Source organism: Myxine glutinosa, chromosome 10, assembly GCF_964187855.1.
Source record: "Myxine glutinosa chromosome 10, kmMyxGlut1.1, whole genome shotgun sequence".
Classification (NCBI taxonomy): Eukaryota; Metazoa; Chordata; class Myxini; order Myxiniformes; family Myxinidae; genus Myxine; species Myxine glutinosa.
Window position 1 is genome coordinate 73,156,652 of NC_136270.1, and position 27,157 is coordinate 73,183,808.

General features: G+C 47.1%; 1 protein-coding gene across 4 annotated transcripts in view; it reads left to right on the forward strand.

Annotated features, from left to right (window-relative positions):
* The window catches only part of LOC137434099 (supervillin), a 203,458-nt gene that overhangs the window by 43,710 nt on the left and 132,591 nt on the right, over nt 1-27,157 (forward strand). For all 4 annotated transcript variants that reach the window (XM_078785767.1, XM_078785769.1, XM_078785768.1 and 1 more), the window contains 3 exons: nt 7,779-7,874; nt 20,327-20,355; nt 24,779-24,837. In XM_078785767.1, coding sequence (XP_078641893.1) covers nt 7,779-7,874; nt 20,327-20,355; nt 24,779-24,837 — 184 coding nt within the window. The remainder of the gene's footprint in view (nt 1-7,778; nt 7,875-20,326; nt 20,356-24,778; nt 24,838-27,157) is intronic.

Consider the following 27,157-nt stretch of genomic DNA (forward strand, 5'->3'; position numbering starts at 1 on the left):
GGTGCCCGTGGCATGCCGTTGGCACCGGGGCGAACCTCTGGGCGGTCTCTTGCAGAGCGGAGCGCTGCTGTGCCGCGGACCATGGTGCTGTGGAGTCGGGGAGGAACTCGCCCGGCACCCGCAGCGGTTGCCCGAAGACCAACTCCGCCGCGGATGCGCGCAGGTCCTCCTTGGGCGCCGTCCGGAGGCCCAGCAGGACCCAGGGGAGCCTGTCGACCCAGCCGCCGTCGCGGAGGGTGGCCCGGAGCGCGGCCTTCAATGAGCGGTGAAATCGCTCACACAGGCCGTTAGCCTAGGGGTGGTAGGCCGTGGTTCGGTGCAGCCGGACCCCGAGCCCCTGCGCAACCGCCCCCCAGAGCTCCGAGGTGAACTGGGGGCCACGGTCGGATGAGATGTCTGAGGGGGCGCCGAACCGGGCGACCCAGGTGGCGATGAAAGCCTGCGCGACATCGGCCGCCGTTGTCGACGCCAAGGGCACGGCCTCCGGCCACCGGGTGGTGCGGTCCACCATGGTGAGGACGTAGGTGAAACCCCGCGAGGGGGGCAGAGGTCCCACCAGGTCCACGTGGACGTGGTCAAACCGGCGTTCCGGCACCAACGGGGCCTGGGTGTGCCGGTGCACCTTGGAGCGCTGGCACGCGAGGCACGTCCTGGCCCAGCCGCGGACGGCCTTCCGGAGGCCATGCCAGACAAACTTGTCGGCGATCAGCCTTTGGGAGGCCCTCGCGCCCGGGTGGGACAGGCCGTGGATGGCGTCAAACACCTGGCGCTGCCAGCCCGCGGGCACGATGGGGCGAGGACGCCCAAGGGAGACGTCGCACAAGAGGGCCACGCCCGCGCCGTCGAACAGCACCTCGGTGACGCGGAGGCCCGTGACGGCGGTCCGCAAGGCCTGGACGTCGGGGTTAGCGGCCTGGTCCGCTGCCATCCGGGCATAGTCGATGCTGAGGTGGACTGCGTGGGCGACGGCCCGGGAAAGGCAATCCGCCACCGGGTTGTCCTTCCCCGCGACGTGCTGGATGTCCGTCATGTACTCGGACACGGCCGAGAGGTGACGCTGCTGCCGGGCCGACCACGGCTCGGTGACCTTGCCCATCGCGAAGATCAGCGGCTTGTGGTCGACGAAGGCAGTGAACGCCCGGCCCTCGAGCAGATGGCGGAAGTGCCTGACCGCCAAGTGAAGTCCGAGCAACTCGCGGTCGAAGGTACTGTAACGGCGTTCGGGCGGGCGAAGCTGCCGGCTAAAGAAAGCCAGCGGTTGCCAAGCTCCACGCACCCATTGCTCGTGCACCACGCCCACCGCGTAGTCCGAGGCATCGGTGGTGAGGGCGATCGGTGCATCGGGCGCCGGGTGCGCGAGCATGGTGGCGTTAGCCAAGGCGAGCTTCGCGCCCGTGAACGCCGTGTCCATCTGCTCGGTCCAGGTAACGTCGCCTTTGCCCGGCTTACCTCGGAGAGCTTCGTGCAGGGGGCGCAGGAGCTGGGCGATACGGGGCAGGAACCGATGGTAAAAGTTCACCATGCCCAGGAACTCCTGCAGCCCTCTGATCGTGCGGGGGCGCGGAAACCCCTTCACCGCCTCCACCTTGGCCGGCAGGGGGACGGCTCCGTGCCTGGTGACACGGTGCCCCAGAAAATCGATTGTGGCGGCGCCGAACCGGCACTTTGCGGGGTTCACAATCAGGCCATGCTGGCCCAGGTGTTCGAAGAGCGTGCGGAGGTGGTGTAGGTGCTCTTCGCGGGACGCGCTGGCGACGAGGATATCGTCCAGGTAGACGTAGACAAAATCCAAGTCGCGCAGGACGCTGTCCATCAGTCGCTGGAACGCCTGAGCCGCATTCTTCAGACCGAAGGGCATGCGCAGGAACTCGAAGAGTCCGAATGGCGTGATGACCGCCGTCTTCGGGACGTCCTCCGGCCTGACGGGGACCTGATGGTAGCCGCGTATGAGGTCCACCTTCGAGAAGAAGGACCTGCCTGCCAAACGGGCGGAAAAGTCCTGAATGTGGGGGACGGGGTAGCGGTCGGGAGTCGTGGCGTCATTGAGACGGCGATAGTCCCCGCACGGTCGCCATCCCCCACCGGGCTTCGGCACGATGTGCAGCGGCGACGCCCAAGCGCTCTCTGAGCGCCGAACGATGCCGAGTCGCTCCAGGGTAGCGAACCCCGCTTTTGCCACCGCCAGCTTCGTCGGCTCGAGGCGGCGTGCCCGGGCGTAGACTGGTGGCCTGACGGTGGGGATCTGATGGGCCACCCCGTGCTTGACGGCCCCCGCCGAGGTGGGCCGCGTGAGGGCCGGGAAGCCGGCGAGGAGGCGGGTGAATGCGTCCGCTGCCGGAAGCGTACAGACCAACGTGGCCGGAACCGAATCGTTCGGCAAGCCGCTTGGCAAGCCGCTCGTTGAGCTGGGCAACGCACAAGCGAGCGAGCTGAACGTCTCGGCCTGGACAAGCCGTCTGCGCTTGACGTCGACCAGGAGCCCATTAGCGCACAGGAAGTCCGCGCCAAGCAGTGCCATGGGCACGTCGGCGGTGACGAACGTCCATCGGAAAACCTGCCCTCCAAACCGCAGAGAGAGGCAGCGTTTTCCGTACGTACGGATGGGCGTCCCGTTCGCGGCAAGCAGCGCGGGGCCCCCACCCGCGGCGTGCTTGTCTGACGTGCCGGCGGGAATGACACTCACCTGCGCTCCCGTGTCGCACAGGTAACGGCGCCCGGAGAAGGTGTCCGTTCTGAACAGCAGGCTGCTCGAACGGCCGGCGCTCATCGCCACTATTGAGCGCCGGCCCGGGCGTTTCCCGACCCGTTGAAGGAGCACGGCGGATGACACCGCCGAGCTTCGTGGCCGAACTTGGCGTGGAACCAGCACCAGGTGGTGGAGCTGGAGGAGCGCGGCTGGCTCCGCCAGGCCGGTGGAGTTGGCGGGTTTCCCCGCGGTGGCGGTTTTCGCCGCGGCGGTGGGCGGGGCGTGGCGGTGTTCACGAGGTGCGTATCAGCATGCTGCTGAACATCAGCGCGCTGTAGAAGCTGATGCTGTGGAACATGCTGCTGAACATCAGCGCGCTGTAGAAACTGATGCTGTGGAACATGCTGCTGAACCTCAGCGTCGAGGGCCGTGACGGCCACGCCGACGCTCGCCCGCGTGTCCGTAGCGGCGAAGTACCTGTCCGCCTTGGCGGCCAATGCTCGGGGTTCCGTTAGCTCGGTCCCGGCCAACGCGAGGCGAACCTGCGCTGGAAGTTGGCGCCGGAAAAGCGCCCGGAATAGCGAACTGGGGGCTTCGTCGCCCAACAGTGACAGCATATGGTCCATTCGGACCGACGGGCGCGTCTCACCGAGCTCGGGGAGATCCAGGAGGCGGTCGGCCCGTGCGTCGTCCGTGAGGCCGAACGTGGCTAGGAGTAGCCGCTTGAGTGCCTTGTACTTGTGGCCGTCCGGTGGGTGGCGAAGGACGGACACAACTCGAGCGGCCGTGCCGGGCCCGAGGGAGGCGACGACATGGCAGTAGCGCAGGTCGTCGTTGGTGAGGCGCCGAAGCTGAAATTGGGCTTCGGCTTGAACGAACCAGACTTCGGCCTGGGCCTCCCAAAATTCGGGAAGTTTAATCGCCATTGCCTTGTCGTTGGCCATTGCAATGGCGTCGTGTTCGGAAGGATCGCTACGGCAGATCCAACGTCGAGGGTCACCAGTAAAGCGCGGCGTTACGCGCGCTGCTTGTGAGCAAGGAGGAAGCGGACAAGCGGTAACATATAAACGTCTTTATTGTAAGACTACACTGTAACACTGAAAATGCTCCGGGCTGGTCGCCCGGTGTATATCATGAGGCCACGCCTACCCCTCGGGCATGGCCACCGCCCACTTGGTGCGTGGAATGATGTCACCACGCCAGTGGGCTTTTGTGTCCGCCACAGTGTCATATTTCCACCGACACTCTTACGGGCCAATTGTGACCTTAATTTGATGCACAACCATATTCCTTAGGTTTGTTAACATTTTGATACTGGCCAGAGGGAAATTTGGAGAAAATTCGATTTTACTTGGGCATTGGCGGTGGATCCACACCCACATCAGAAGAAACATAAATATATTATAACCAGTTATCAATTTGCGACAGACTTCTGGTGGCATTCATGATCAGATGTCTCCAAACATCCCATCACTGCTTTCCAAAGCTCTGGCAGAGGTGGCTTGGATGCAGCTTTTACCCCATCCATTGCGGGTGTGTTCCATTACCATTCGGTTTGCTATCGCTTGCCAAGCCAGCCGTTCCTTATCACCCATTTCGTTGGAGTGCTTGCTTGAGTGCTTAAAATCAAGTGCGCCACTTGGTGAGTGCTCTACAAGCTGATTGGTGATGGACCACACCACTTCTGAATTCTGAATACGTCGATCTTCAGTTGACCAGATTTATCTTTTTTTTAGGTTTAAATAAAGACCAGCGTTTTCACTCTCCTTCACTGTCTGCAGCAGTTTCATCAGATCCTCTTTACTTTCTGCCAACAGAGGAGTAGCATCAGCATACCTTTGATTGTTGATACGTCTTCCTCCAATCCCAACTCCAGCATCTACTGTATGTCATCCAAGTTATATTTTTCGTTAAAATTATTATAACCACAAATTAATCGATCAATTCCATCAAATGATAATATTAACACGGGGATGGCAGGGTGGCCTAGAGCTGTGCACACTCTCCTCTGAGCTGTCTAGCCTGAGTTTGAATCCCGACCCAACTGTCATCCCAGTATTTCACAGGCCGCGTGATTCATCAATGTGTGTGCTGTTCCTCCGATGGATGTTAAACTGGCATCCCGTCTGCCAGCATTAATTGGTGGACTTTAAAACTCTTCTATGAGCCTTGACATTGTATACAATAAAAAAAGATGAGCGACAAAACTGGTAAAGGTGAGTGGCAAGCACAGCTTGAAGCTTCCTGCACCACTGAAGCTGTGAATCATTCAAAGTGAAATGATAAGGGAGTTATCTCACTCTTTACCAAAATGACACAAGTGCAGGTGATTCATACGTCACAATAGTGCATTACGAAGATGTATTTTTTTTTTTTTTGTATATATGGTTGAGGCTCGTGGAAGAGCGAGAACAGAATTGAACCTGGAGGGAAAAACCAACAGCAGAGTAGAAGTGAAAGCTATATCAAGGAGATAGGGAGAAGGCCACATAGGGGGTGGTGAACAAGCTGAATGAAACGGCAAGAAGAGGAAGGGAAAAGCAGGGATGAAACAGAAAAGGAACAAACCAACCAACAACTAACAAACTAAAAAAAGGTGAGGAAGAAGGGGAAAAATCATAATAACCTGGAAAACGGAGTGCTTGGGAATGGGATCATTTGGGGTAGTGGAGATCATGAATTCATGAGTGTGGATGGGGGATGACCTGAGGTTGTGGTGAACAGGTGTCTGATCAGATTGGGGAAGGTGGAACAAATGAGTGCAGGTGAGCAGTGGGCTGGATTTTGGGAGGAAAGGAAAGGGTTACTGGCAGACCATATGCACCATGCAGAAACCTGGGAGGGACAAAATGGCAACAAGGACAGGAGAACAAAGCAAATGACGAAATGTATTTGGTTCAGCCACAAAATGACACAATAACAGAGAGTTGCAAGTTCAGGAAACCTCAGTTTGTGTCATACGTGCACCATGTGACTACTCTTGTGTCATTAAGCTGAGGTATTGCAGGTGCCATTGTTTATTTGTTATGACAACATATTGTCAATGATTTAATTTGATTGTATTAACTTGTTGCCTTCATTTATGATATTGTGCGTCTCTAATGAAACTTCACGTTGCTGAAAGTAGAGCGAGTAGAGTTCATGTTGAAATTGGCTTCCAAACTCCCAGGCCTTCTGCTCATCTCCACTCCTGTGTTTGCTTTTTCTCCTGCTTGTGAAATCATCTTTGTGCCACTCAAGTTCTGTTTTTAGCTCACCTGGACCGAAATTCAGGGGAGCTTATGCGATGGCGCATCGTCAGTCCGTCCGTCCGGCCGTAAACACTAAAAACTCGGGGTCTAAGGGGGTTTAACGGGGGTCAGAGTGGGTCCAGGTTTCATCCCCCAAAATAGGAATTTGCTATTTCCTCTGAAACTACACACACAATTTGGATGCAACTTCACCATAACCTTCATCCGTGATTTACCAATGTTTGTTCAAGGCATTGGAAAAATTGCGGTCTGGGGAGGTACACTGGGTGGGGGGGGGGGGGGGGGGGGGGGAGGGTTGCCCACCAAAATAGGTATTTTTTTTGTTTGTTTGTTTCAAGTCTTATGATTATGTTGGTATGATTCTACATGCTGACCTGTCTTCTAGCAACCATTGAAATTGGTTTAAAATACCTTTAGTCGGTGCAGTATACTATTTACTCTACCAGGTGAGCGCCAGGTGTATTTATTGCCCCTATGTTTTAAATATTCATTTATTTATTTGTCTCCATAACAGGATTGGACTGCTCTTTTTACCTCCGCCACCAAAGGTGCATGGAGGTTATGTTTTCACCCCTGTCTGTCTGTTTGTCCGTTTGATTGTGAACAAAATATCTCAAAAAGTTGTGGACGGATTCGGACGAAATTTGGCAGAGATGTAGCGTATGTAACAAGGACGAAATGATTAGATTTTGGTGAAGATCTGGATTCGGATCCGGCTACTAGAATTTTTAAAGTGATTCTTCACCATTGGGAGATAGGGCCAAAAACGATACACAGCAGGATATCTCAAAAATTTATATGGACGGGTTTGGACGAAACTTGTTGGACACGTTGTGTGTGTGACAAGGAAGAATCGATTAAATTTTGGTGAAGATCTGGATCCGGATCCAGCTAATAGAATTTTAAAAGTGATTCTTCACCATTGAGTGATATGGCCAACCAGGTGGAGGTATGCTCTCTACTGAGTGCCGTTCTAGTTGTACCTGTGCTAACCTGGAAGCATCCTCTTGCTCCCTCCACTTATTAGTCCCCTACCGGTGTACACCGGAGGGGACTACAGGTTTGCACTACGTCTCTCAGTCTGTCAGTCTGTCAGTCCATCATGCAAAGAACAGTTTTCCGGACTTTTTTTCTAAACTCTTCATGCTAATGATTTCAACCTTGGTACATGGTTCCTCATGATAAGTTACAGATCAATTTCGAACTTCACGACGTTTCGATCATTTTTGACAAAGTTATGGCACTTTGAACTTTGGTAATTTCCCCAACAGTTTTCCGGACGACAGACTGCCGGTAGGGGACATGTATTGCAGCGCAATACTCAGGATGCTTGTTCTTTAACCCATATAGCTGCTGACTTTTGTTTGCCATCACGTTCTCTCTCCATTCCTCCCATGCCCACATGTTCCCCCATTGCTCCACTGTCAAATTCCCCGACACCGTCTGTGAACCCACTGTACACAAGGCCCAAAGGACATTTTGCATGGATTGTTTGTGGAGCTTTAAACTGCAAACTGTTATTTGATGTTTCGGAAGCCGAGATTTTACAATGAAGTCCTGTTGCCCACGTCACATCTGCACTCCAACATTGATTCCCACACAATGTAGTCTCACTTGCAATTGGAGGAGTGTGACGTAATGATTGGTGCTTTGATTCTATGCACAATAACATTGAATTGTTGTCTATGGCCTAGTTATTTTATCTTTTTTTTAAATATTCGGCACATTCCAGCAGGGATAGTGCAATGATCCTGAACTTTTGATTCAAATCCAATTGTTTCCTTGAATAGAGAATTAATGTCTTAATTTGAATGTTTCATCTGACCTGCATCATGTGGCAGAGGGCGGCACGGTGTGAAGGTGATGGCAGCGCGGCGTTCTGGAGAACGATTTCGCACCCAACCTGTCACGGCTGCCGAGCAACGGTTTATGCAAAGGTAGGTGTACGATTAGGGTCGCGCTACGGTGTCTGGGGAGAGTTACTGATATAAACCTTGTTTAGCCATCACATGCAATCTGCTTCTACAATGGCCTTTCATACCTCGTGATACTTTGTGATCCTATTTGCTGGTGTGTACACCTTTATAAATTGGCCCGACGTAGGATGTACACAAACCATTCCTATTTTACCATTGTGATTGATCTTTGATCAGCAGAGTGACTTTCAGGTTCAGGCTCTTTGCCTCCAACATTTGCAACACTATTCGTTTTGATTATTGAACCGAATTTTGTTAAAATGATCACAAATTGTGGTTCATCAAAATACATTCCTTGATAGTTTGCAAATGGTTGATGGTATAGTAAGGGAGACCCATCTTTAAATTGAAGGCCCAATAGATGCTGCTCAATAGGTGAGGCTCGTGCTGTCATTGCATCTGTTGATGAGGTACATGATAGTTTGTGGTGCATTCAGTTTTGAGTTCATTGATGCCATTCACACATTGTCCATTTTCTCCTATAAATCATTGTAATTTATGTGAAAGTGCAAATTATTTTTCTCCACATATACCGAAAATATATATATATATATTGTTATGGATCCGGGGGATGGCACTCCCATTAGCAAAGGGGGTTTAATCCCCTTGTCTTGTTAAGCTGGCCGTCCGACCGGTCCTGGGGGTATGACGTCACGCCCGGTCAGCGCTGAATAGGGTAGTAGGCCGATTCGTCCTATGACCTAAGTACCAGCACCTTCCGGTATGCAAGGAAATACTCCCGCCCAGGCCGCAGCGTAATTGATGGATTGCGCCGAGCGAAGCGAGCCGCGACGCGGGCCGTTAACAAAAGACTAAACCCGATTGTAAGCGGTTCGGCCGAAATCGCGCCACAGGTACTCAATGGGGAAATCACGAAAGCGATCGGACGAGAAAGAAACCAGAGAATAAGAAGGAACAGGGATTTATTAACTACTATACAAAACCAAAGAAACCAAAGGAGAAATGAAAGCAATATACAGAAGAAGAAGACACAGCGCAAATCCTTAAACAAGCTTACTTATACCCAGAGACAAGACAAACAGAACAAACTCATGTACACTAATGGGAATTGCAGGCAGGAAATGGCGGGAGGGATGAGGTCCAGGTAGACGATAGGGCAGGAAGGTCCGGGCAAAATGCGTAGCAGAGAGGTCCGCTCCAGGTTCAGTGGAAAAACCCGGTCCGCAGCGCGGTTTATGTTGCCGCTCTCTTGGCGATCCTAGCGCACCGACTCTCGCACCCCAACGATGCTTGTGTTCACAAAGCTGCTCGGTGCTCCTCTCTCATGAACCTCCTCCTGCGTCTCTGGTGGGGGCCTCATGCCAAGGGTTTTATATCCACGCCCTTGGAACTCTCTCGAACCTACCAGATGTTGCTTGCCACGCCCTTGGAACCCGCTCGAACTCTCTCGATGTTTCTTGCCACGCCCTATCAAGCCATCCCCACCGAGCCCTGGTTGGTAGTTAAGGGCTCTCTGGCTCCACCTTTGATGACGAGGTGGTGCCACGCCCGTGCTCTGGCGGCTCCTCCCTCTTCTTCTCCGATCCTGGCCTCGTGGGCAATGGAGTTTTGGCGGTGTAATGCCAACGAAACAGCCCAACTGTCACTGGCACTCAGCAGAGGCGATTGGGGATCTGAAAGGGCAACTATCTTATTTGATTGATGCAACGTAGAGTCAACTATTGGAAACACAGCCTTACCTGAAACACATACTAATGACATAACTATTGAGAGGTCCTATGGTTCGCTACGTGTTGTACATGGACTAACTAAGGTGCAATCTTTAATTAACAGCCAATTAAGGGGACATGTACACAGGGGTTATTTATAAGGGCATTTACTACTAAATTTACATGTGAAGGTTCTAAAAACCGTAACAATATATATCGAAAAAAATAAAATAAAATAACTAAATATAAATACAAATATAAATATATATATATATATCGAAAAAAATAAAATAAAATATATATATATATATATATATATATATATATATATATGCAGACTTGGCATTTAATATGGAATATTTTTTTTGTGGGGGTGAACTTACTTTTCAAGATGTCTTAGAACCAAAAGTTCATTGGAATTATGTTGAAATTATTCTAGATTTTGTTAATGTGACCTTTAAAAGAAACAAAAACCACATTTGACATTTCGAAACAAATAAATTGATCCTTGAAAGTGATGTAAACTGATATCGAACTCAATTCATGGACAGTACTGTGTTAAACTTCTGTACGTTTTCCAGAAGTATCTCTTTATTTTGCACATTAGCCAAATTTTTTTTTTTTACAAAAACAAAAGTTAAATTACTACTGGGATTACGGACAGTAAAATTACAGTTCAGTACTTCATGTAACCCCCACGAGCATTCAGGAGAGCACGTACACGTGGAGGCATGCTGTTCACGAGATTTGCCAAGGTTTGGACAGGAATCGCTTGCCATGCAGTGACAATAGCCTGCTGCAATTCACGCACAGAGGTTGGCTGCTGGTCCAAGTGGTCGATTTGACGCGTTAATTCTGCCCACATGTTCTCTATCGGATTCATATCCGGGGACATGGCAGGCCACTCCATATGCTCTACACCACGGTCAGCAAGAAAGTGTTGGATCATGCGAGTACGATGAGGCCGTGCATTGTCATCTTGGAAGACAAAGTTTCCTCGAAAAGCTGCACGAGCAAATGGAAACAATGTTTCTTCCAGAATGGCCCTGTACTTGAACTGGTTCAGGTTTCCATTCAGAACAACCAGGTCAGTTTTGCCCCCTGCATGAAAAGCAGCCCAAACGGTCACCCCACCACCTCCAGCTTGGACTCTTGGCACTATACAATCTTTGTTGTAGGCTTCATGCACTTGTCTGCGCACTCGGACGCGGCCATCTTGACGATAGACCAGAAATCTGCACTCGTCACTGAAGGTCACGTGATTCCAGTGTCCTGGCTGCCATTGGCGGTGCTCTCTGGCCTACTGCAATCGGCGCTGGCGGTGTTGTCTGGTCAGGCATGGCTTTCTCAGGGGACGCCTGGCACGATAGCCTGCTTGAACCAGTCGTTGGTTGACTAGCCTTCTGGATACAGGCACATTTGTCAGTTGCTGCCACTCAGCCCTAAGCCGATTAGCTGACTTGGTGCGGACTAACCGGTGCAGCTGGCGATCATCCCTCCTTGTGGTTCTGCGGGGACGTCCTGGCCTCTGTATTGGAGTAGGGACACCCCTCTTAGCATTTCGTTTCAGGATATTTGACACCTGACCTTGAGTGATGCCATACTGCCGAGCAATAGCACGCTGTTTCATGCCATAATTTCGTAAAGCGACCACTCCATGACAAACAGCATTGTCGAGTTGATGGACCATCTCCAGAGGAAGCGGCAATAACTTTTGGAGACGAGCAGCAGTTGTTTTCCACTAATATAGAACACAACAATCCTTGGTTAAACTGCCAAAATCAAGACTCTCTGCTCACCTTCACTCCTTCATTCCTCTTTTCTCCCACCTCTGGAACAAACTCCCTCACTCTCTTCAATCCCACTACTCCCTCCAGGTCTTTAAAACAGCTGTTCACCACCATCTCTTATCTTCCCCCATCCAAAACCTTGATCTTTTCTACCCCCGCTAATTTCACCCCAAATCCACTTTTTTGAAATACCAACTTCTTTTCTGGAAGTCCTTGGTGTCCTTGTGTTTATACTTCTTCCCCCCCCCCCCACCCCCCCATTCCCACGCCGCCTCCCCCCAAGCCCTCTCCCTCCCACACATTCCCGATGTCCCTGCTCTCAAATGTTGTGTTTATGTGCTTCCCCTTCTCTCCCCATCTTGTCTACCGCTCCCCTTTTTATATACTTTGTTTGTTTGTCTGTTTGATTTGTTTGTGTGATAAATGTTAGCTCTTTCACGAGCCTCGATTATGTATGCAAAAAACAAAACAAAAACAAACAAAAAAACACCTGTTAGCATTACTGCACAATATATCTATATATATATCTATATATATATATATATATATATATATATATATATATATATATATATATATATATATATACAGACATGGCATTTAATATGGAATATTTTTTTTGTGGGGGTGAACTTACTTTTCAAGATGACTTAGAACCAAAAGTTCATTGGAATTATGTTGAAATTATTCTAGATTTTGTTAATGTGACCTTTAAAAGAAACAAAAACCACATTTGACATTTCGAAGCAAATAAATAGATCCTTGAAAGTGATGTAAACTGATATCGAACTCAATTCCCGGACAGAACTGTGTTAAACTTCTGTATGTTTTCCAGAAGTATCTCTTTATTTTGCACATTAGCCCAAAAAAAATTCAACAAAAACAAAAGCTAAATTATGATTGGGATTACGGACAGTAAAATTACAGTTCAGTACTTCGTGTATCCCCCACGAGCATTCAGGAGAGCACGTACACGTCGAGGCATGCTGTTCACGAGATTTGCCAAGGTTTGGACAGGAATCGCTTGTCATGCAGTGACAATAGTCTGCTGCAATTCACGCACAGAGGTAGGCTGCTGGTCCAAGTTGTCGATTTGACGCGTTAATTCTGCCCACAAGTTCTCTATCGGATTCATATCCTGGGACATGGCAGGCCACTCCATATGCTCTACACCACGGTCAGCAAGAAAGTGTTGGATCATGTGAGCACGATGAGGCCGTGCATTGTCATCTTGGAAGACAAAGTTTCCTCGAAAGGCTGCACGAGCAAATGGAAGCAATGTTTCTTCCAGAATAACCCTGTACTTGAACTGGTTCAGGTTTCCATTCAGAACAACCAGGTCAGTTTTGCCCATGCATGAAAAGCAGCCCAAACGGTCACCCCACCACCTCCAGCTTGGACTCTTGGCACTATACAATCTTTGTTGTGGGCTTCATGCACTTGTCTGCGCACTCGGACGCGGCCATCTTGACGATAGACCAGAAATCTAGACTCGTCACTGAAGGTCACGTGATTCCAGTATCCTGGCTGCCATTGACGGTGCCCTCTGGCCCACTGCAATCGGCGCTGGCTGTGTTGTCTGGTCAGGCATGGCTTTCTCAGGGGACGCCTGGCACGATAGCCTGCTTGAACCAGTCGTTGGTTGACTAGCCTTCTGGATACAGGCACATTTGTCAGTTGCTGCCACTCAGCCCTAAGCCGATTAGCTGACTTGGTACGGCCATTGCAGACTAACCAGTGCAGCTGGCGATCATCTCTCCTTGTGGTTCTGCGTGGACGTCCTGGCCTCGGTATTGGAGTAGGGACACCCCTCTGAGCATGTCGTTTCAGGATCTTTGACACCTGACCTTGAGTGCTGCCATACTGCTGAGCAATAGCACGCTGTTTCATGCCAGAATTTCGTAAAGCCACCACTCCATGACAAACAGCATTGTCAAGTTGACGGACCATCTCCAGAGGAAGCGGCAATAACTTTTGTAGAGGTGCAGCAGTTGTTTTCCACTAATACAGAACGCAACAACCCTTATATACCCGATTTTGAAGCCAATCGTCAAATGTACCTGTCCTTACATTTTGTCACGCCACCTGTGATATAATCTTGTTATTGACTTCTTGCTGCGAAAGACAATCAGTGACATGGTTCTTTCAACAAAGACATCACCGAAGGGTAAAAGAAACTCACCAGATTGATATACTGAGTTCAGAAAGTAAACCCAAGTCAAGAGAAAAAAAATAATCCATATTAAATGCTAAGTCTGTATATACACACACACAGTGGCATCAGAAGGTATTCACTCCCAAAAACGTTTTCACATATTTTTGTGTTACTTTGTTGTGTTACAGCATGAAGTAAAAATGGATAAAATTTCAAATTTTCGTCACCAATCTTCTGTACTCAAAATATCACTTAATGACAAAGTGAAAACTAGTTTTTAGAAGTTTATAAAAATTTATTGAAAATGAAAAACATATCTAATTTACACAAGGATTCAACCCCCTAAGTATCATAGAAGTGCGTTTGGCAGCGATTACAGCCTCGAGTCTTGGTTGTGTGAGTCTTCTTGGTTATGTCTGTATCAGATTTGCACATCTGGATTTGGGGGAACGTTTCTCCCATTCTTCCTTGCAGATTTGCTCAAGCTTTGTCAAGTTGGATGAGGAGCGTCGGTGAACAGTAATCGTCAAGTCTTTCCACAGATTCTCAATGGGATTGAAGTCTGGCCTTTAGCTGGGCCACTCAAAGGCTTTCATGTTCTTGTTCTGAAACCATTCTTGAGTTGCTTTTGCTGTATGCTTGAGGTCATTGTCTTGTTCGGACATAAATCTTCGCCACAGTCTCAGGTCTTTTGCACTCTGAAGCAGGTTCTCCTCAGGGATTTGCTTGTATTTTCCTCCATTCATTGAACTGTGCTCAGTAGGGATGATAGATGGGTGATGAGCTGTGCTCTGTTTCCTCCAGACGTAGCGCTTTGCATTTTTTTTTTTTTTTTTTTTTTTTTTTTTTTTTTGTATACTGAATCGAGGCTCGTGAAAGAGCTAACATTTATTTCACAAACAAATCAACCAGACAAACAAAATATACAAAAAGAGGGAGCGGAAGACAAGATGGGGAGAGAAGGGGAAGCACACAACCACAACATTTGAGAGCAGGGAGAAGTGTGGAAGGGAGAGGGCTTGGGGGCAGGAGGCGTGGGAAGTGGAGGGGGGGGGGGGGGGGAGGGAGAGGTATAAAACACAAGGGGACCGAAATTAGCGGGGGTAGAAAAGATCAAGGTTTTGGATGGGGGAGGATAAGAGATGGTGGTGAACAGCTGTTTTAAAGACCTGGAGGGTGGAGTGGGATTGAAGAGAGTAAGGGAGTTTGTTCCAGAGGCAGGAGAAAAGAGGAATGAAGGAGTGAAGGTGAGCAGAAAGTCTTGATTTTGGCAGTTTAACCATAAGAGGGTTGCAGGCAGATCTTGTGCGACCTGTAGGAATATTTGGGGGACAGAGCCCAGAGAGGGCTGGGGGGGCAAGGCCAGAGAGGAGTCGGTAGAAGACGGAAAGACCACCAACCTGCCTGTGGTGAGTGAGTGAAAGGCCCTTGGAGTTAGCTTCATCGCGGGAGATTCCAATGATTCTGAATGCTTTGGTTTCAACAGCCTGAAGACGGGCTAGGTGTGAGGCAGGAGCACCAGACCAGAGGGGAGAGCAGTATTCCATAGAGCTGCGGATGAAAGCCTTGTATGTGGTGAGGAGCTCAGGTGTGCCAAGGAAGGACTTCGCACGACGGAAGATGCCCAGTCGGCGACTGGCTTTGGAGGCCAGATTTGAAATGTGGTTTTCCCAGGAAAGATCATGGCAAATAGTGAGACCCAAAAGCTTGAGTGACAGAACTTCTTGGAGAGGATTATTCAGAAAGTGGATGGGAGGGTTTTCCAGTCGGTCTTTTCGGAGAGACATCGTAAGAGTGTGAGATTTATCAGGATTGAAAGACATGTTCCATTTGTTTGCCCAGTCTGTGATTTTGTCCAGGTCTGCAGAGAGTGAGGAGGCTGCAGACTGCCGATCTGAGGGATGAGGAATGGAGCGACAGAGAGTATAGTCGTCAGCAAAAAGATAGAGAGGATTTTCAAGAGAGTCAGAGAGATCATTGATGAAGACCAGAAAAAGCACAGGGCCCAGAACACTACCTTGGGGAACTCCAGCCTGAACAGGAAGAGGAGATGAGAGAAACCCATTCAGGGCCACACGTTGACTACGACCAGAGAGGAAGTCCGCCAGCCATGCGTGGAGATTTCCATGGATACCAAAGGAGGAGAGTTTGGTGAGCAGAGCAGGGTGCCAGACCGTATCGAAGGCACGTGCAATGTCAAGGGAGACAGCTCTAATTTCCTGTTTGGCGTTGAGGACCTCCATCCATTGTTGAGAAAGCAGAAGCAGCATGTCCAGAGTAGAGTGACCAGGTCTGAAACCAAATTGATGATCAGAGATCAAGCCATTGGAGAAGAGGAAAGATTTCATTTCTGAAGCAATGATGGATTCCATGACTTTGCTGATAATTGGGAGAAGGCTGATTGGTCTGTAGTTGCTGGGATCTGTTTTTGCACCTTTTTTGCGCAAAGCGGTGATGTTGGCTGATTTCCAAGCAGATGGCAGATGACCTTGAGCAAAAGAGAGGGTGAAGAGAACAGAAAGAGGGAGTGAAAGAGCAGAAGAACATGATTTTAGGACCCGTGGGCTGATGCCGTCAGGACCAGTTGCAGAATCAGAGTCGAGGGTTGACAGAAACTTTTCCACCTTGTCAGGAGGAAAGGACACCGAGTCCAGGAGCAGCTGGGTATGACTGGGTACGGTGGGTACAGAGAGGGATGGGTTTGGGACACAAGATTTAGAGGCAAACACAGAGTTGAGGCATTCAGCTTTTTCACGTGCGGAGTCAGCCGTTAAACCGTTTGAGGTGAGGGAGGGGATGGAGGGGGAACAAACACCAGAAACAGATTTGACCAGACGCCACCAGGATTTGGAAGAGGGAGACAGATAAGAGAGTTCGGTCTAGAGAACGGTGAGATATTGTTTCCTGGCTCTCCTGAGGGTGGACACACACTTGTTTCGGGCTTTGTGAAAGGAAATGAGATTTCCTTCCGTTGGATTTGCTTTCCAGGAGACGAAAGCAAGTTGTTTCAGGGCAACAGCCTCACCACAAGAATCCGTGTACCATGGACGGGAGGAAGGGTATGACAACTGAAGACGAAATGGGATAAATCTGTGCATGAGAGAGAGCAATTTACTTTGAAAGAATTCCCAGGATGAGTTGATGTCAGAGGCGGTAGAGATGGGAGACCAGTCCAGATGATTGATGGCTGCTTGAAGACCGTGCCAGTTGGCCTGAGTGAAATGCCAGACTTGTCGACGCTGAGGAGGCTCTCTGAGAATGGTCAGAGAGATGTCCACTTTGACAAGCACATGATCAGATGAGCCGATTGGAGTAGAAGAAGAGCAGCAGACATTTTCAGGGAAGTTTGTCATAACCAAATCCAGAAGAGAAGATGCTCCGTTGACTGAGATCCGGGTCGGGAAATTGACAGATTGTGTCAGTCCCAGTGAGTCGCAGAACAAAGTGTTCAATTTTCGTCTCATCAGACCACAAAATATTTTTCCTTATGCTCTCAGTCTTTCACATGCCTTTTTACAAACTCCAGGCATGCTGTCAAGTGCCTTTTACTCAGGAGTGGCTTCCGTCTGGCCATTTTCCCATAAAGCCTAGATTTGTGAAGGGTTGCAGAGACTGTTGTCCTTCCGGCAGGTTCTCCCATCTCAGCGAATAACTCTGTGGTTCTGTCAGAGTGGTCATTGTGTTCTTTGTCACCTCCCTGACCAAGATCCTTCTTGACCGGTTGCTCAGTTTGGTCAGACGGCCAGCTCGAGGAAGAGGCTGTGCAGTTACATATGCTTTCCATTTCCTAATGATGGAGGTCACTTTGCTCTTGGGAACTTTCAACACTCAAGAAATTGTTTTATACCCTTCCCCAGATCTATGCTTCCTCACAATTCTATCTCGGACGAATACAGACAGTTTATTGGACTTGATGGTGGAGTTTTTGGTCTGATATTCACTGTCAACTGTAGGACCTTATATAGAAAGGTGTGTTTCTTTCTAAATCATGTCCAATCAGTCACTTTTTGTGTCTGTAGTTTTGTCAGTTGAGGCTCATGGAAGAGACAAGCAGCCCTCGCACCACACCTTTACCTTCATGTGCATGATGAGTGGCATCCCAGTTTAATTCCTCCAGAACTGGCCACAGGTTGACTCCAAACAAGTTGTAGAGACATTTCAAGTGTGATTAAAGGAAATTGGATGCACTTGAGTGTCATAGCAAAGGGGGTTGAATACAAATGTTGAATACTTATTGACTCAAGACATTTCAGCTTTTCATTTTGAATTATTTTGTAAAAATTTCTAAAAATAAAATTCCAATTTGACTTCATGGGTTATTATGTGTAGATCGGTGCCAAAAATATCAATTTGATCCATTTAAAATTCAGGCTGTAACACAACAAGATGTGAATAAGTCAAGGGGTGTGAATACTTTCTGAATACACTATGTTTGCATTCATCCTATAATTCGAGAATTGTGGGTCTGTTTGTTTTTGGGTGGGAATAGGAGGAGGGAGAGGGGGAGGAGGGTAATGCACAGTGGGTGGGGATTTGGGGGAAGAGACGGGGGGGGGGGGGTTAATAGATAAACAAGATCGTATTCTCAGGGTCCAGAGTGGGGTGAAGACTCCAAAGTTCTCTAATAAATGTGTATTGCTGCAGGTGCGGTGGGTATTAAAAGTCCTACTATAATATATGCCAATTCTGGAGGAATTAACCTGGAAAGGGGTTGTTGAAGGGTTCAGCTGATTGGCAAAACGCTAATTGTTTGCAGAAAGTTTAATACGTTGTGTGCAGCATGTCTAATATAAACACAAAGGAAGTATGAAGGACTGAATGCTGATGAAGGTTGTTCAACACATGGAAATGAAATTTGAAATTGTGGGGAGCATTGACGTGGAGTCGGTGTATAAAGTAAAGTAAGAAGAGCGTTTACAGGCAATCGTTTTGCATTGTCGGCCTTGTTACAATGGGAATAATCATGTGAAGTCACAACATGTAAATGCCAAACAGAAAGCTGTATGTAGTTTTTACCTGCGACACGTCACAGGTCTACAAGAGCTTTGTGTTGTTCTTCTTGGGGTTACTGTTAGGAATCTCTTTTTGAAATGTGTACCCATTGGTCAGACAGCTGTCAGACCACACCCACATCTGTTGCTTGTCTCCACCCACCATAGTACTGAGACTAAATGATATGGCCACAATCTTGGTTCGTTGTGGGCCTAACATAGGCGAGTAGGCCTCCGCTGATTATACACTGCTCGGCTTTGTTCTGTCAGATTTCCATTAGTTTTGTACTTTTGTTTGAGTTGAGTGTTAAGTTATCAGTAAGGTTTAATCAAGCTTGTACACACCTCTCTCTAAAAAATAGCCTTACCGTACGTAATTTTTGAGCGTTTCCCATACGCATGTTCAATGTGGGTTTCACAATCAGCCCATGACCGGATATTTAAAGCCAATTTACTCGCGCTGGCAATGTCCTGTACCTCGAATGACCATGCACAGGTTGTTATGACAAAAGGTTTATTGAGGCACAGAGAGACGCAGAGAGACACGACAAAACTGAGTTAACAGATGTAAAATAAATCCCCTGTTCAGAATCACAATGAATCTTGTCAAACTAATCTTATCCATTCACTTGGGAACATGGCACAGACACAGCTCTATCTAATATTCATTCACATGGGAAGACGGGACAGACATGGCTCCATCTAATCTTATTCCTTCACATGGAAGTATGGGACGGACATGGCTCTACCTAATCTTATTCATTCACATGGGAACATGGGACAGACACAGCTCTATCTAATATTCATTCACATGGGAAGACGGGACAGACATGGCTCTACCTAATCTTATTCATTCACATGGGAACATGGGACAGACACAGCTCTATCGAATATTCATTCACATGGGAACAATGTCAGACTTGTAATTGATATTGAACCAAACCATGAAGACCCCCGGACATGAATTGTATAATACCTTCAACAGCAAGGATGAGGGAGTTCGGTGGACAGAGGAGGTGACAAATATAAATATTGTGTCGCACGTTGTGACCACAGTGCGGTCGTTATTATTATTTCTCAAAAGTAACATTTGCAAAAATGATTTGTCTTCATGTGTATAGTTGTGCCACATTTGTGCTGTTTCCAATCTCCCCACATGAGTAAAGGGAAGGTCGACACAATTGGAAAGTCGACCCAATTGGGTTTTTTCATACATGACCAATTGCTCCAATTACTCATTCTTGCTGTACAAGAACACCAAATAAATACTCTCTTTAGTTGCAGAGTTGTCTGACTTTTAGTTAACCAGGTAGTACATGTGGCCTTTGTGACTGTGTTTGTGAGATGTTGTCGATGAAATGCAGATTTGTTCCTTTTGGGAGTTTTACACTGTAAAGGCAAATCCTAGATAAATGATGAACTTGTTAGCACATGGCAGTCACAAGTAATTGCGATTTGTGATTTATTTATTTTTTCCTTCAAGCCTGAAATTGTGGCTGCCATTCATAAAAAATATTAGAGGAATGAATGGGATAATATTTCAATATAAATGCAGCGATGCAGTGTTTGTGGCATTGTCACATCGTTTGAGCCCAAGTCTTGCTCGGCTGCTACAGCAGGGCCTGTAGGGCAGATCGTGAAGGTTCCAATTTGGGGTCCACATTGGAATCTGGTGAATGCATGCCATGAAAACTCAGACTGAAATTGATACGACCATGTAGAGAAAGAGGAAACACATGGTTCTTAGGATGGTAACTTGAAAATGAGTCTTCCCGATCTTTAATTCAGCATTCTACCTTTTTTGCAGGACCGAAGATGCAAGAGATGATTCCGAAGGTATGTATTGTGAGGAAAATGACATTGTAGCTAATGAGGGGTTAATTATTCAGTAATTATCTTCATGAGTGTCAGCATAACTGGTTGTAGACCCTAATTGGCATTGAACAGAATCTGTTGCCTTGTTAGATTCCCCGTCACCCTTATCCTCATGTCTGTCCCTTTTCCCATCTCCCATCCATGTGCATCTTAAATCACCCTTGTTGTCATTTCATCGCACCTCAACATGAAGGGCACACATGTGCTATGTCAAGCCTTGAATACAGGTTATACAAATATGCAATAGCCACATGTGCTACCTGCACTTGATGGGGCATGCACAAGACCTGTGCAACTTGGGACCAGAGGGTTGCCGATGTAAGGCAGGATGATAGCGCCCCCTGGTAACTCGGCACAGAGCACCCTGCCATCGGTCATTCACTGCCGGGGAACCCAAGAGAGTGAGCCACTCAGCCAGGACTATCAAGCCATACAGCTGGGATCCCTCCCTTCCCCGAGAGTGAGCACAACATGGACAGCCCGGATTAGCGATCAGGAGAGCTGTGCACAACAGGCAGGGACGCCCTGCTAGAGCCTTACAGCAACAGACAGCCAAGGATGAGACTGGACCGAGAGAGGGGGTCTTCAGCCTTGTCTGCATCATGCCTGTCGGCATGCTCGGAAAGCCACACACATACCTACGCATACTGTCAGCTCTACTGTGCATCTTCTGTTCCTGCCGAGTCTGCCCATGTTAAGGTAGCATTAGGATAGCCATGGAAATTGTTCCCGCTAGTTAAGCATGCCATTTCCAGTTTTCCCATCTCAAATCTCCATCATTTAACGAGAGTAGAAATATCATGGTTTTGGATTGGGGAAGGTCTGGGACGATAGTGAATTGCTGTCTTGAAGACCTGGAGGGAAGAATGAGATTGAAGAGAATGTGGAAGCTGGTTCCACAGGCAGGGAAAAAATACGAACGAATGAGTGAAGGTGTGCAGTGATTCTGGATTTTGGGAGTTTCACCAGCAGGTGTCTGTTGGTGGACCACGTGCACCCTGCAGAAACTTAGGATGGGAGGGGGACAAAACACGGAAATAGCAGAGGGTGCAAGACCAGAAAGGAGGTGGTAGAAGACAAGTGAACAGATCCATTGTTTGATGAGTGGAAGCTGCATGTCCAAGGTTGAGAAACCTGGTCTGAATCCAAATTGATGATCTGAGATGAGGCTGTTGGAGAAAAGGAAGGATTTCAATTAATTTAAATTCTACACCAATTCTTGTTCTATGAAATAAGGTGAACACCACAAATGTATATATAAATTTTATTTGGAAACATTTTCGGCATGAAATGTTGGATGATGTGCTTGGAGCTCTCTTTCTTCTACCTCATAAATTTTGTCTGCCCAGAGCACTGGCAGTTCAACCTTTTTGGGCTACCAAGCCAGCGTTTATGAATTGTCTGCCTTGTCTCACTTTTTTATGCCCTGGTGATGATACTTTGGATACATTGGAAGCTCCACCTGCCTTGATTAGCTTCACATGTATTTACCGAGTACTCTTGGGTCCCATGCTTATTGTACTATCAGCAATGTGAGCGTGGAATTTGGATTGTTCAATTTGGGGAAAATGCTTTTGGCTGCGTAAGCTCACTGAGTTACCTGAAAATGCAAATGTTGTATTGTTGCATTTGTCTTTAATGTAACATGTGTAAAAGTTTTTCTTAAGACCTTGGACAATAGGAAGGTTGATCTATGTGGTGAATATGAAAGTCATGAGCTAAAGCAGTGTAGTAGTAAGTGGATGATAAGGGGATGTAAAGGCCCAAACTTGTTTGTGATTATTATTATTATTATTATTATTCACTCACTATTGAAGCTCTGCCTTTGCTCCAATTGTAAGACTTATTAGAGACATTTTTATTTTGACAAACTCTCATCATTACACCAAACAACCACGGTGCTAGCCCTTTTATACAGAGGTTATAAAATTCAACGAAAAAGTATTGGACTCGATGTCCAAAAACTATACACGTGAAAACATGTCAATGATGCCTACAATTAATGCTGCTTGTGAAAATAATATCGAATCAAATTTTTTAAAAGACCCGGACAAATTTTGTTGTTTATATTTAGAACCACAAATGATACAACGATACCCTTTGTTTTATACGATACAGAAACTCGTAAAGTTTTCTTTATTTTTTCGGTCTGGTGGTTTAATGTAAAATAAAATGTCGACTCCACAAAAAGAAAGCTCAGTACATCAAATAGTTAATCGAGACGATATCCAACATGCATGTGCAGCCTAATTTCCGTACAAGGTATGAAGGAATCCATCATCGCAGACTAGTATCAGAGAGTGGTACAAGGGGTTTAAGGAGACTAGAAATTTCTAAAAACAGAAAAGTACCGGTCGGCTAAGCACAAGTGCAGCAGATGTTGAACGAGAGCGTGAATCATTTTAACAAAGTCCCAGGAAATCAATCCGATGCGCATCCAGAGAATTGGGACCAACAACCACCACTGTACACAGAATTTTGCATAAACAACTGAAGGGTTATGCCCATAAGGTGCAGATTCTGCTGGAATTCAAACCAAATGACAGACCCAAATGCAAGGTGTTTGCCTTGGAAATGCTCAGTTGCATAGAGGATGATGAAGATTACCTGAAAAGGGTTATGTTCACAGATGAAGCTTGCTTTCATGTATCTTGGAAGGTCAACCGGCACAATGTGAGGATCTGGAGCTCTGAAAACACCCATGTGGTCATTAAACACATACGCGACAGTCCAAAGGTCAATGTGTGGAGTGGCCTTCTCCATGACCACTTGGTGGGGCCGTTTTCCTTTGTGGAGGATACAGTGACCTCAACAATTTACATGAACATGTAGGAAGGATTCACCTTCCCACAGATTGAAGACCTGCAACCCGATATTATTTTTCAACAGGAAGGTGCTCCCCCTCATTGGGCCTTAGTTGCTCAAGCCATCCTGAGTGAAAAAGTTCCACGTTGCTGAATTGGCCGAGACAAACCAGCCACCTGGCCGCCATGATCACGAGACATAACTCCCCCCCCCCCCTATTCCCTCCCCACCCCTGCCCCCACACTTGATTCTGTGGGGTTGTCAAAAATGTTGTCTGCAGGATCTTCATTCTCGGATCACAGCTGCATGCGCACTGGTGGACGCAAACATGCTGAGCCAAACATAGCAAGAACTCGGGTACCACCTTGATGTCCAGTGCACGACAAATGGACCTCACATTGAAGTGAAATGATGGTGTGCACAAAACTTTGAGTTTCTGTATCATATAAACCAAAGGGTATCATTGCATCAATTGTGGTTCTAAATATATCAACAACCAAAGTTGTCCGGGTGTTTTTGGAACACTGTATTTTGTATGCAGCCTACGGCTGTGCCGCTGATGCAGTGCTTCCTGTTTACACTAACCTAGTATACATTTTGTCAACCTCGAAAGGATGACCAGCTGAATCAACCCACCTGATGTTATTTAACAGCACGACTGGGTTTCAAACTCAAGAGCCTAATAACTTCAACCACACACATTCGCCTTAACTTTAAGATTCACCTTAACCATTAAGCTAACACCAAGCTTTTGTCGCACACATTACGTCAACAGACACGATTTTCAAAACGACTACAACGACAACTGCAATATCAATAAAAATCGAGCAAATTGCTCATTCCTTTATTTGAATTACATGCCTGAAGGGACACCCTTCTATATTTTCATACTATTTAGCCTTGAAAAGTTGGGCTCAAACCGAAATTATGTTCAAAAACCTTTATTTGTTAAACCATTTTATTATCCCTTTATGCGGGGGGTGAATAATGCCACAGATCGCTGCTGAGATCATCTCAAAAAGAATAATAAAGAAATCCCCCTCCTTTGGTGTACGTACATGAAGTGGAAACCTGCGTACTGCTGGTGCATATATAATACATCATGATTATTTACCTGGGTTAATTGCAATTGCACCAGGCCATGGACTGATTCCTGAGGCCTATGCTGCTTCACAAAATGGTGGCGCATGATTTTGATTGTGGGCAGAGTCAGTCGGGTCGGGCTGTCCAATCAATGGGATGATGGCAGTCGCGACGTCACTTCCGTGAACGTGAGGTCACTTCCTCCGTGACCGAAAATAAATACACAGGGCTTTTATGGACGAGCTTTAGCCAATGACATTTGACAATTTCTGTACACTTTGAATTGAATTTTGAGCCAAGTGCTAAGTGTCCATAATTGACGAACTCTCGAGTGAGCTTCGGGCTGCTCAACAATCCGATTGTCCTACTTTGCCGTGTTGCGATGTGGCAGAGCCTGTGTCAAAAGTCAAAGTGTATATTTCTAGCTTGATCGCATTCTGAAGTGACATTGTTCCCATTGTGTGAGGCCTTGCTGTAATTGAAAGTATCTCTGCAGGTGAGAAGTTGGATGAGAAGGCCAAATTGAGTGTTGCAGCCAAGCGCTCACTCTTCAGGGTGAGGTGATTTTTGTTACTTTTCAGCTTCCTCAACCTGATAGAAACTGTCGATGCATGGCAGACAGTAAAACTCTGCTTTATATAAGTACTTTTCAGTCCAAGGCCCATTCCTAAATCTATATTCCCTCTCTATATTATGCTATGTTCAGTCAGGACCAAAAATCCTTTACTCACCCTACCTTCCTTGATGACTATATGCTGTTTGCCTTTCGATAATTTGAGTTAGATGGCTTTAATCATAATTTTGGGTAAGGATGGTTTAACAAGGTTACCCTATGTAAAGGGTGCTGGTTCCATTGACCCCACGTAAGACAAAATAGCCTTTTTGGCCAAATATGGCCAAAATCAGAATTTTTGTTAACGGACTGTCTGGTGTTATCATTTTGTATCTAATGAGCTCCTAAATCTTTCACACTATTTTGTGGCCAATGTCTGGCCACGGAATAATAATCTGATCAATGTGGTCAACTTTTGGCCAGATTTGTTCAGTTTTTGGCCAAAACCAGTTATTTTCCATAGGAATAGTAATACAATTGTAACTGATATGAATAACATGTAAAAATTCATGGGAATCAAATTTATAATGCCAAATACAGACAGAAAATACAAAATGGCTTTTTATGGCTAGCGATGTTCAGTTTTTACCAAAATACTGCGCATAGAGTACACAGAATAACATATACAATTATATACGATTATATACAATATTATATACAACAAGTGAATCCTCTTGGATTGCGCTGAGGTTCGGGCTTGGAATTTCTAGGAGGAAGTATAATTTGTATGCAATGAAAGTACATGTAATATGGGATCGAGTAAGATCGAGTAAGCTTCACCAGTGCGCGTGCGCGAATTTACGTCACGTCGGCAGCGAGAAGGCGTTCCCCAACACGAACCAATCAGGAACTGCCACGCCCACTTATATGATCTCCGAATTCCTGTGACAGGAATTAGCGTTACACTGGCTGGAAGTCAATCGCTAAAGGCGCTTCCTCAGCGCCAATCACCAGTGCGCGTGCGCGAATTTACGTCACGTCGGCAGCGAGAAGGCGTTCCCCAACACGAACCAATCAGGAACTGCCACGCCCACTTATATGATCTCCGAATTCCTGTGACAGGAATTAGCGTTACACTGGCTGGAAGTCAATCGCTAAAGGCGCTTCCTCAGCGCCAATCACCAGTGCGCGTGCGCGAATTTACGTCACGTCGGCAGTGAGAAGGCGTTCCCCAACACGAACCAATCAGGAACTGCCACGCCCACTTATATGATCTCCGAATTCCTGTGACAGGAATTAGCGTTACACTGGCTGGAAGTCAATCGCTAAAGGCGCTTCCTCAGCGCCAATCACCAGTGCGCGTGCGCGAATTTACGTCACGTCGGCAGCGAGAAGGCGTTCCCCAACACGAACCAATCAGGAACTGCCACGCCCACTTATATGATCTCCGAATTCCTGTGACAGGAATTAGCGTTACACTGGCTGGAAGACAATCGCTAAAGGCGCTTCCTCAGCGCCAATAACATATACGATTTGATTATAATCAAATAATACATTTTGAACTAAAACATGAAAACATAAATGGGTTTAATCACACACTATCAAAACCACATTCAATTAGTCATCATCATCATCATCATCATCATCATCATCAGCACTGGCTTCTTCATCCTCTGAACCAGCATCACTAATACGATCATTGTCATCATCCTCATCTCCATCTGCGACATCTTCCGGTTCCATCGTCTCAGAAAGCAGAGTTGGCATCGGAATGCCTGTAAACCCGAGTGGTAGAAAAACTCCATCAACCTCTTCCCCGCCAGGATGTATGGGTTGAATGTTCTCTCGTGGATCTCTTAGATGTGCATGCTTCCAGCGATATGTCACATAGTTACACCAGAACATCTTTGCTGGGTGGAAGCATGCCTGCATCAATTCCCTTTATTTTATCCAATGGACTGTCTGGATTGGTGTTTGTATTTATGTAGGAAGATTTTCAACCAGGTCTCATTCACAGATAATAAAGTTCCCTGCCCATGGAGTGAACACATATTATTCTACAAGGCTGTCACCATCATCAAAGGTGGTGTTCTCTCCAAGATTGCCAGGGCATTCAGGATGGAGAACACTCTTTCCAGCTTTCTTTAGTGGATTCAGGTTTCCCTTCCCAAAGAAGGGTGATGTCTAGTCACATCCTGTCAGAGCATGATAACTTGGCAATGCCTTGCAAAGAACTGGACCAAGGTGGTTTGCTAGTGCAGTGATATGGACATACCTTCTCGTGTTATCACTCGATTGCCTAAGGTACAGCCGCACATTGGC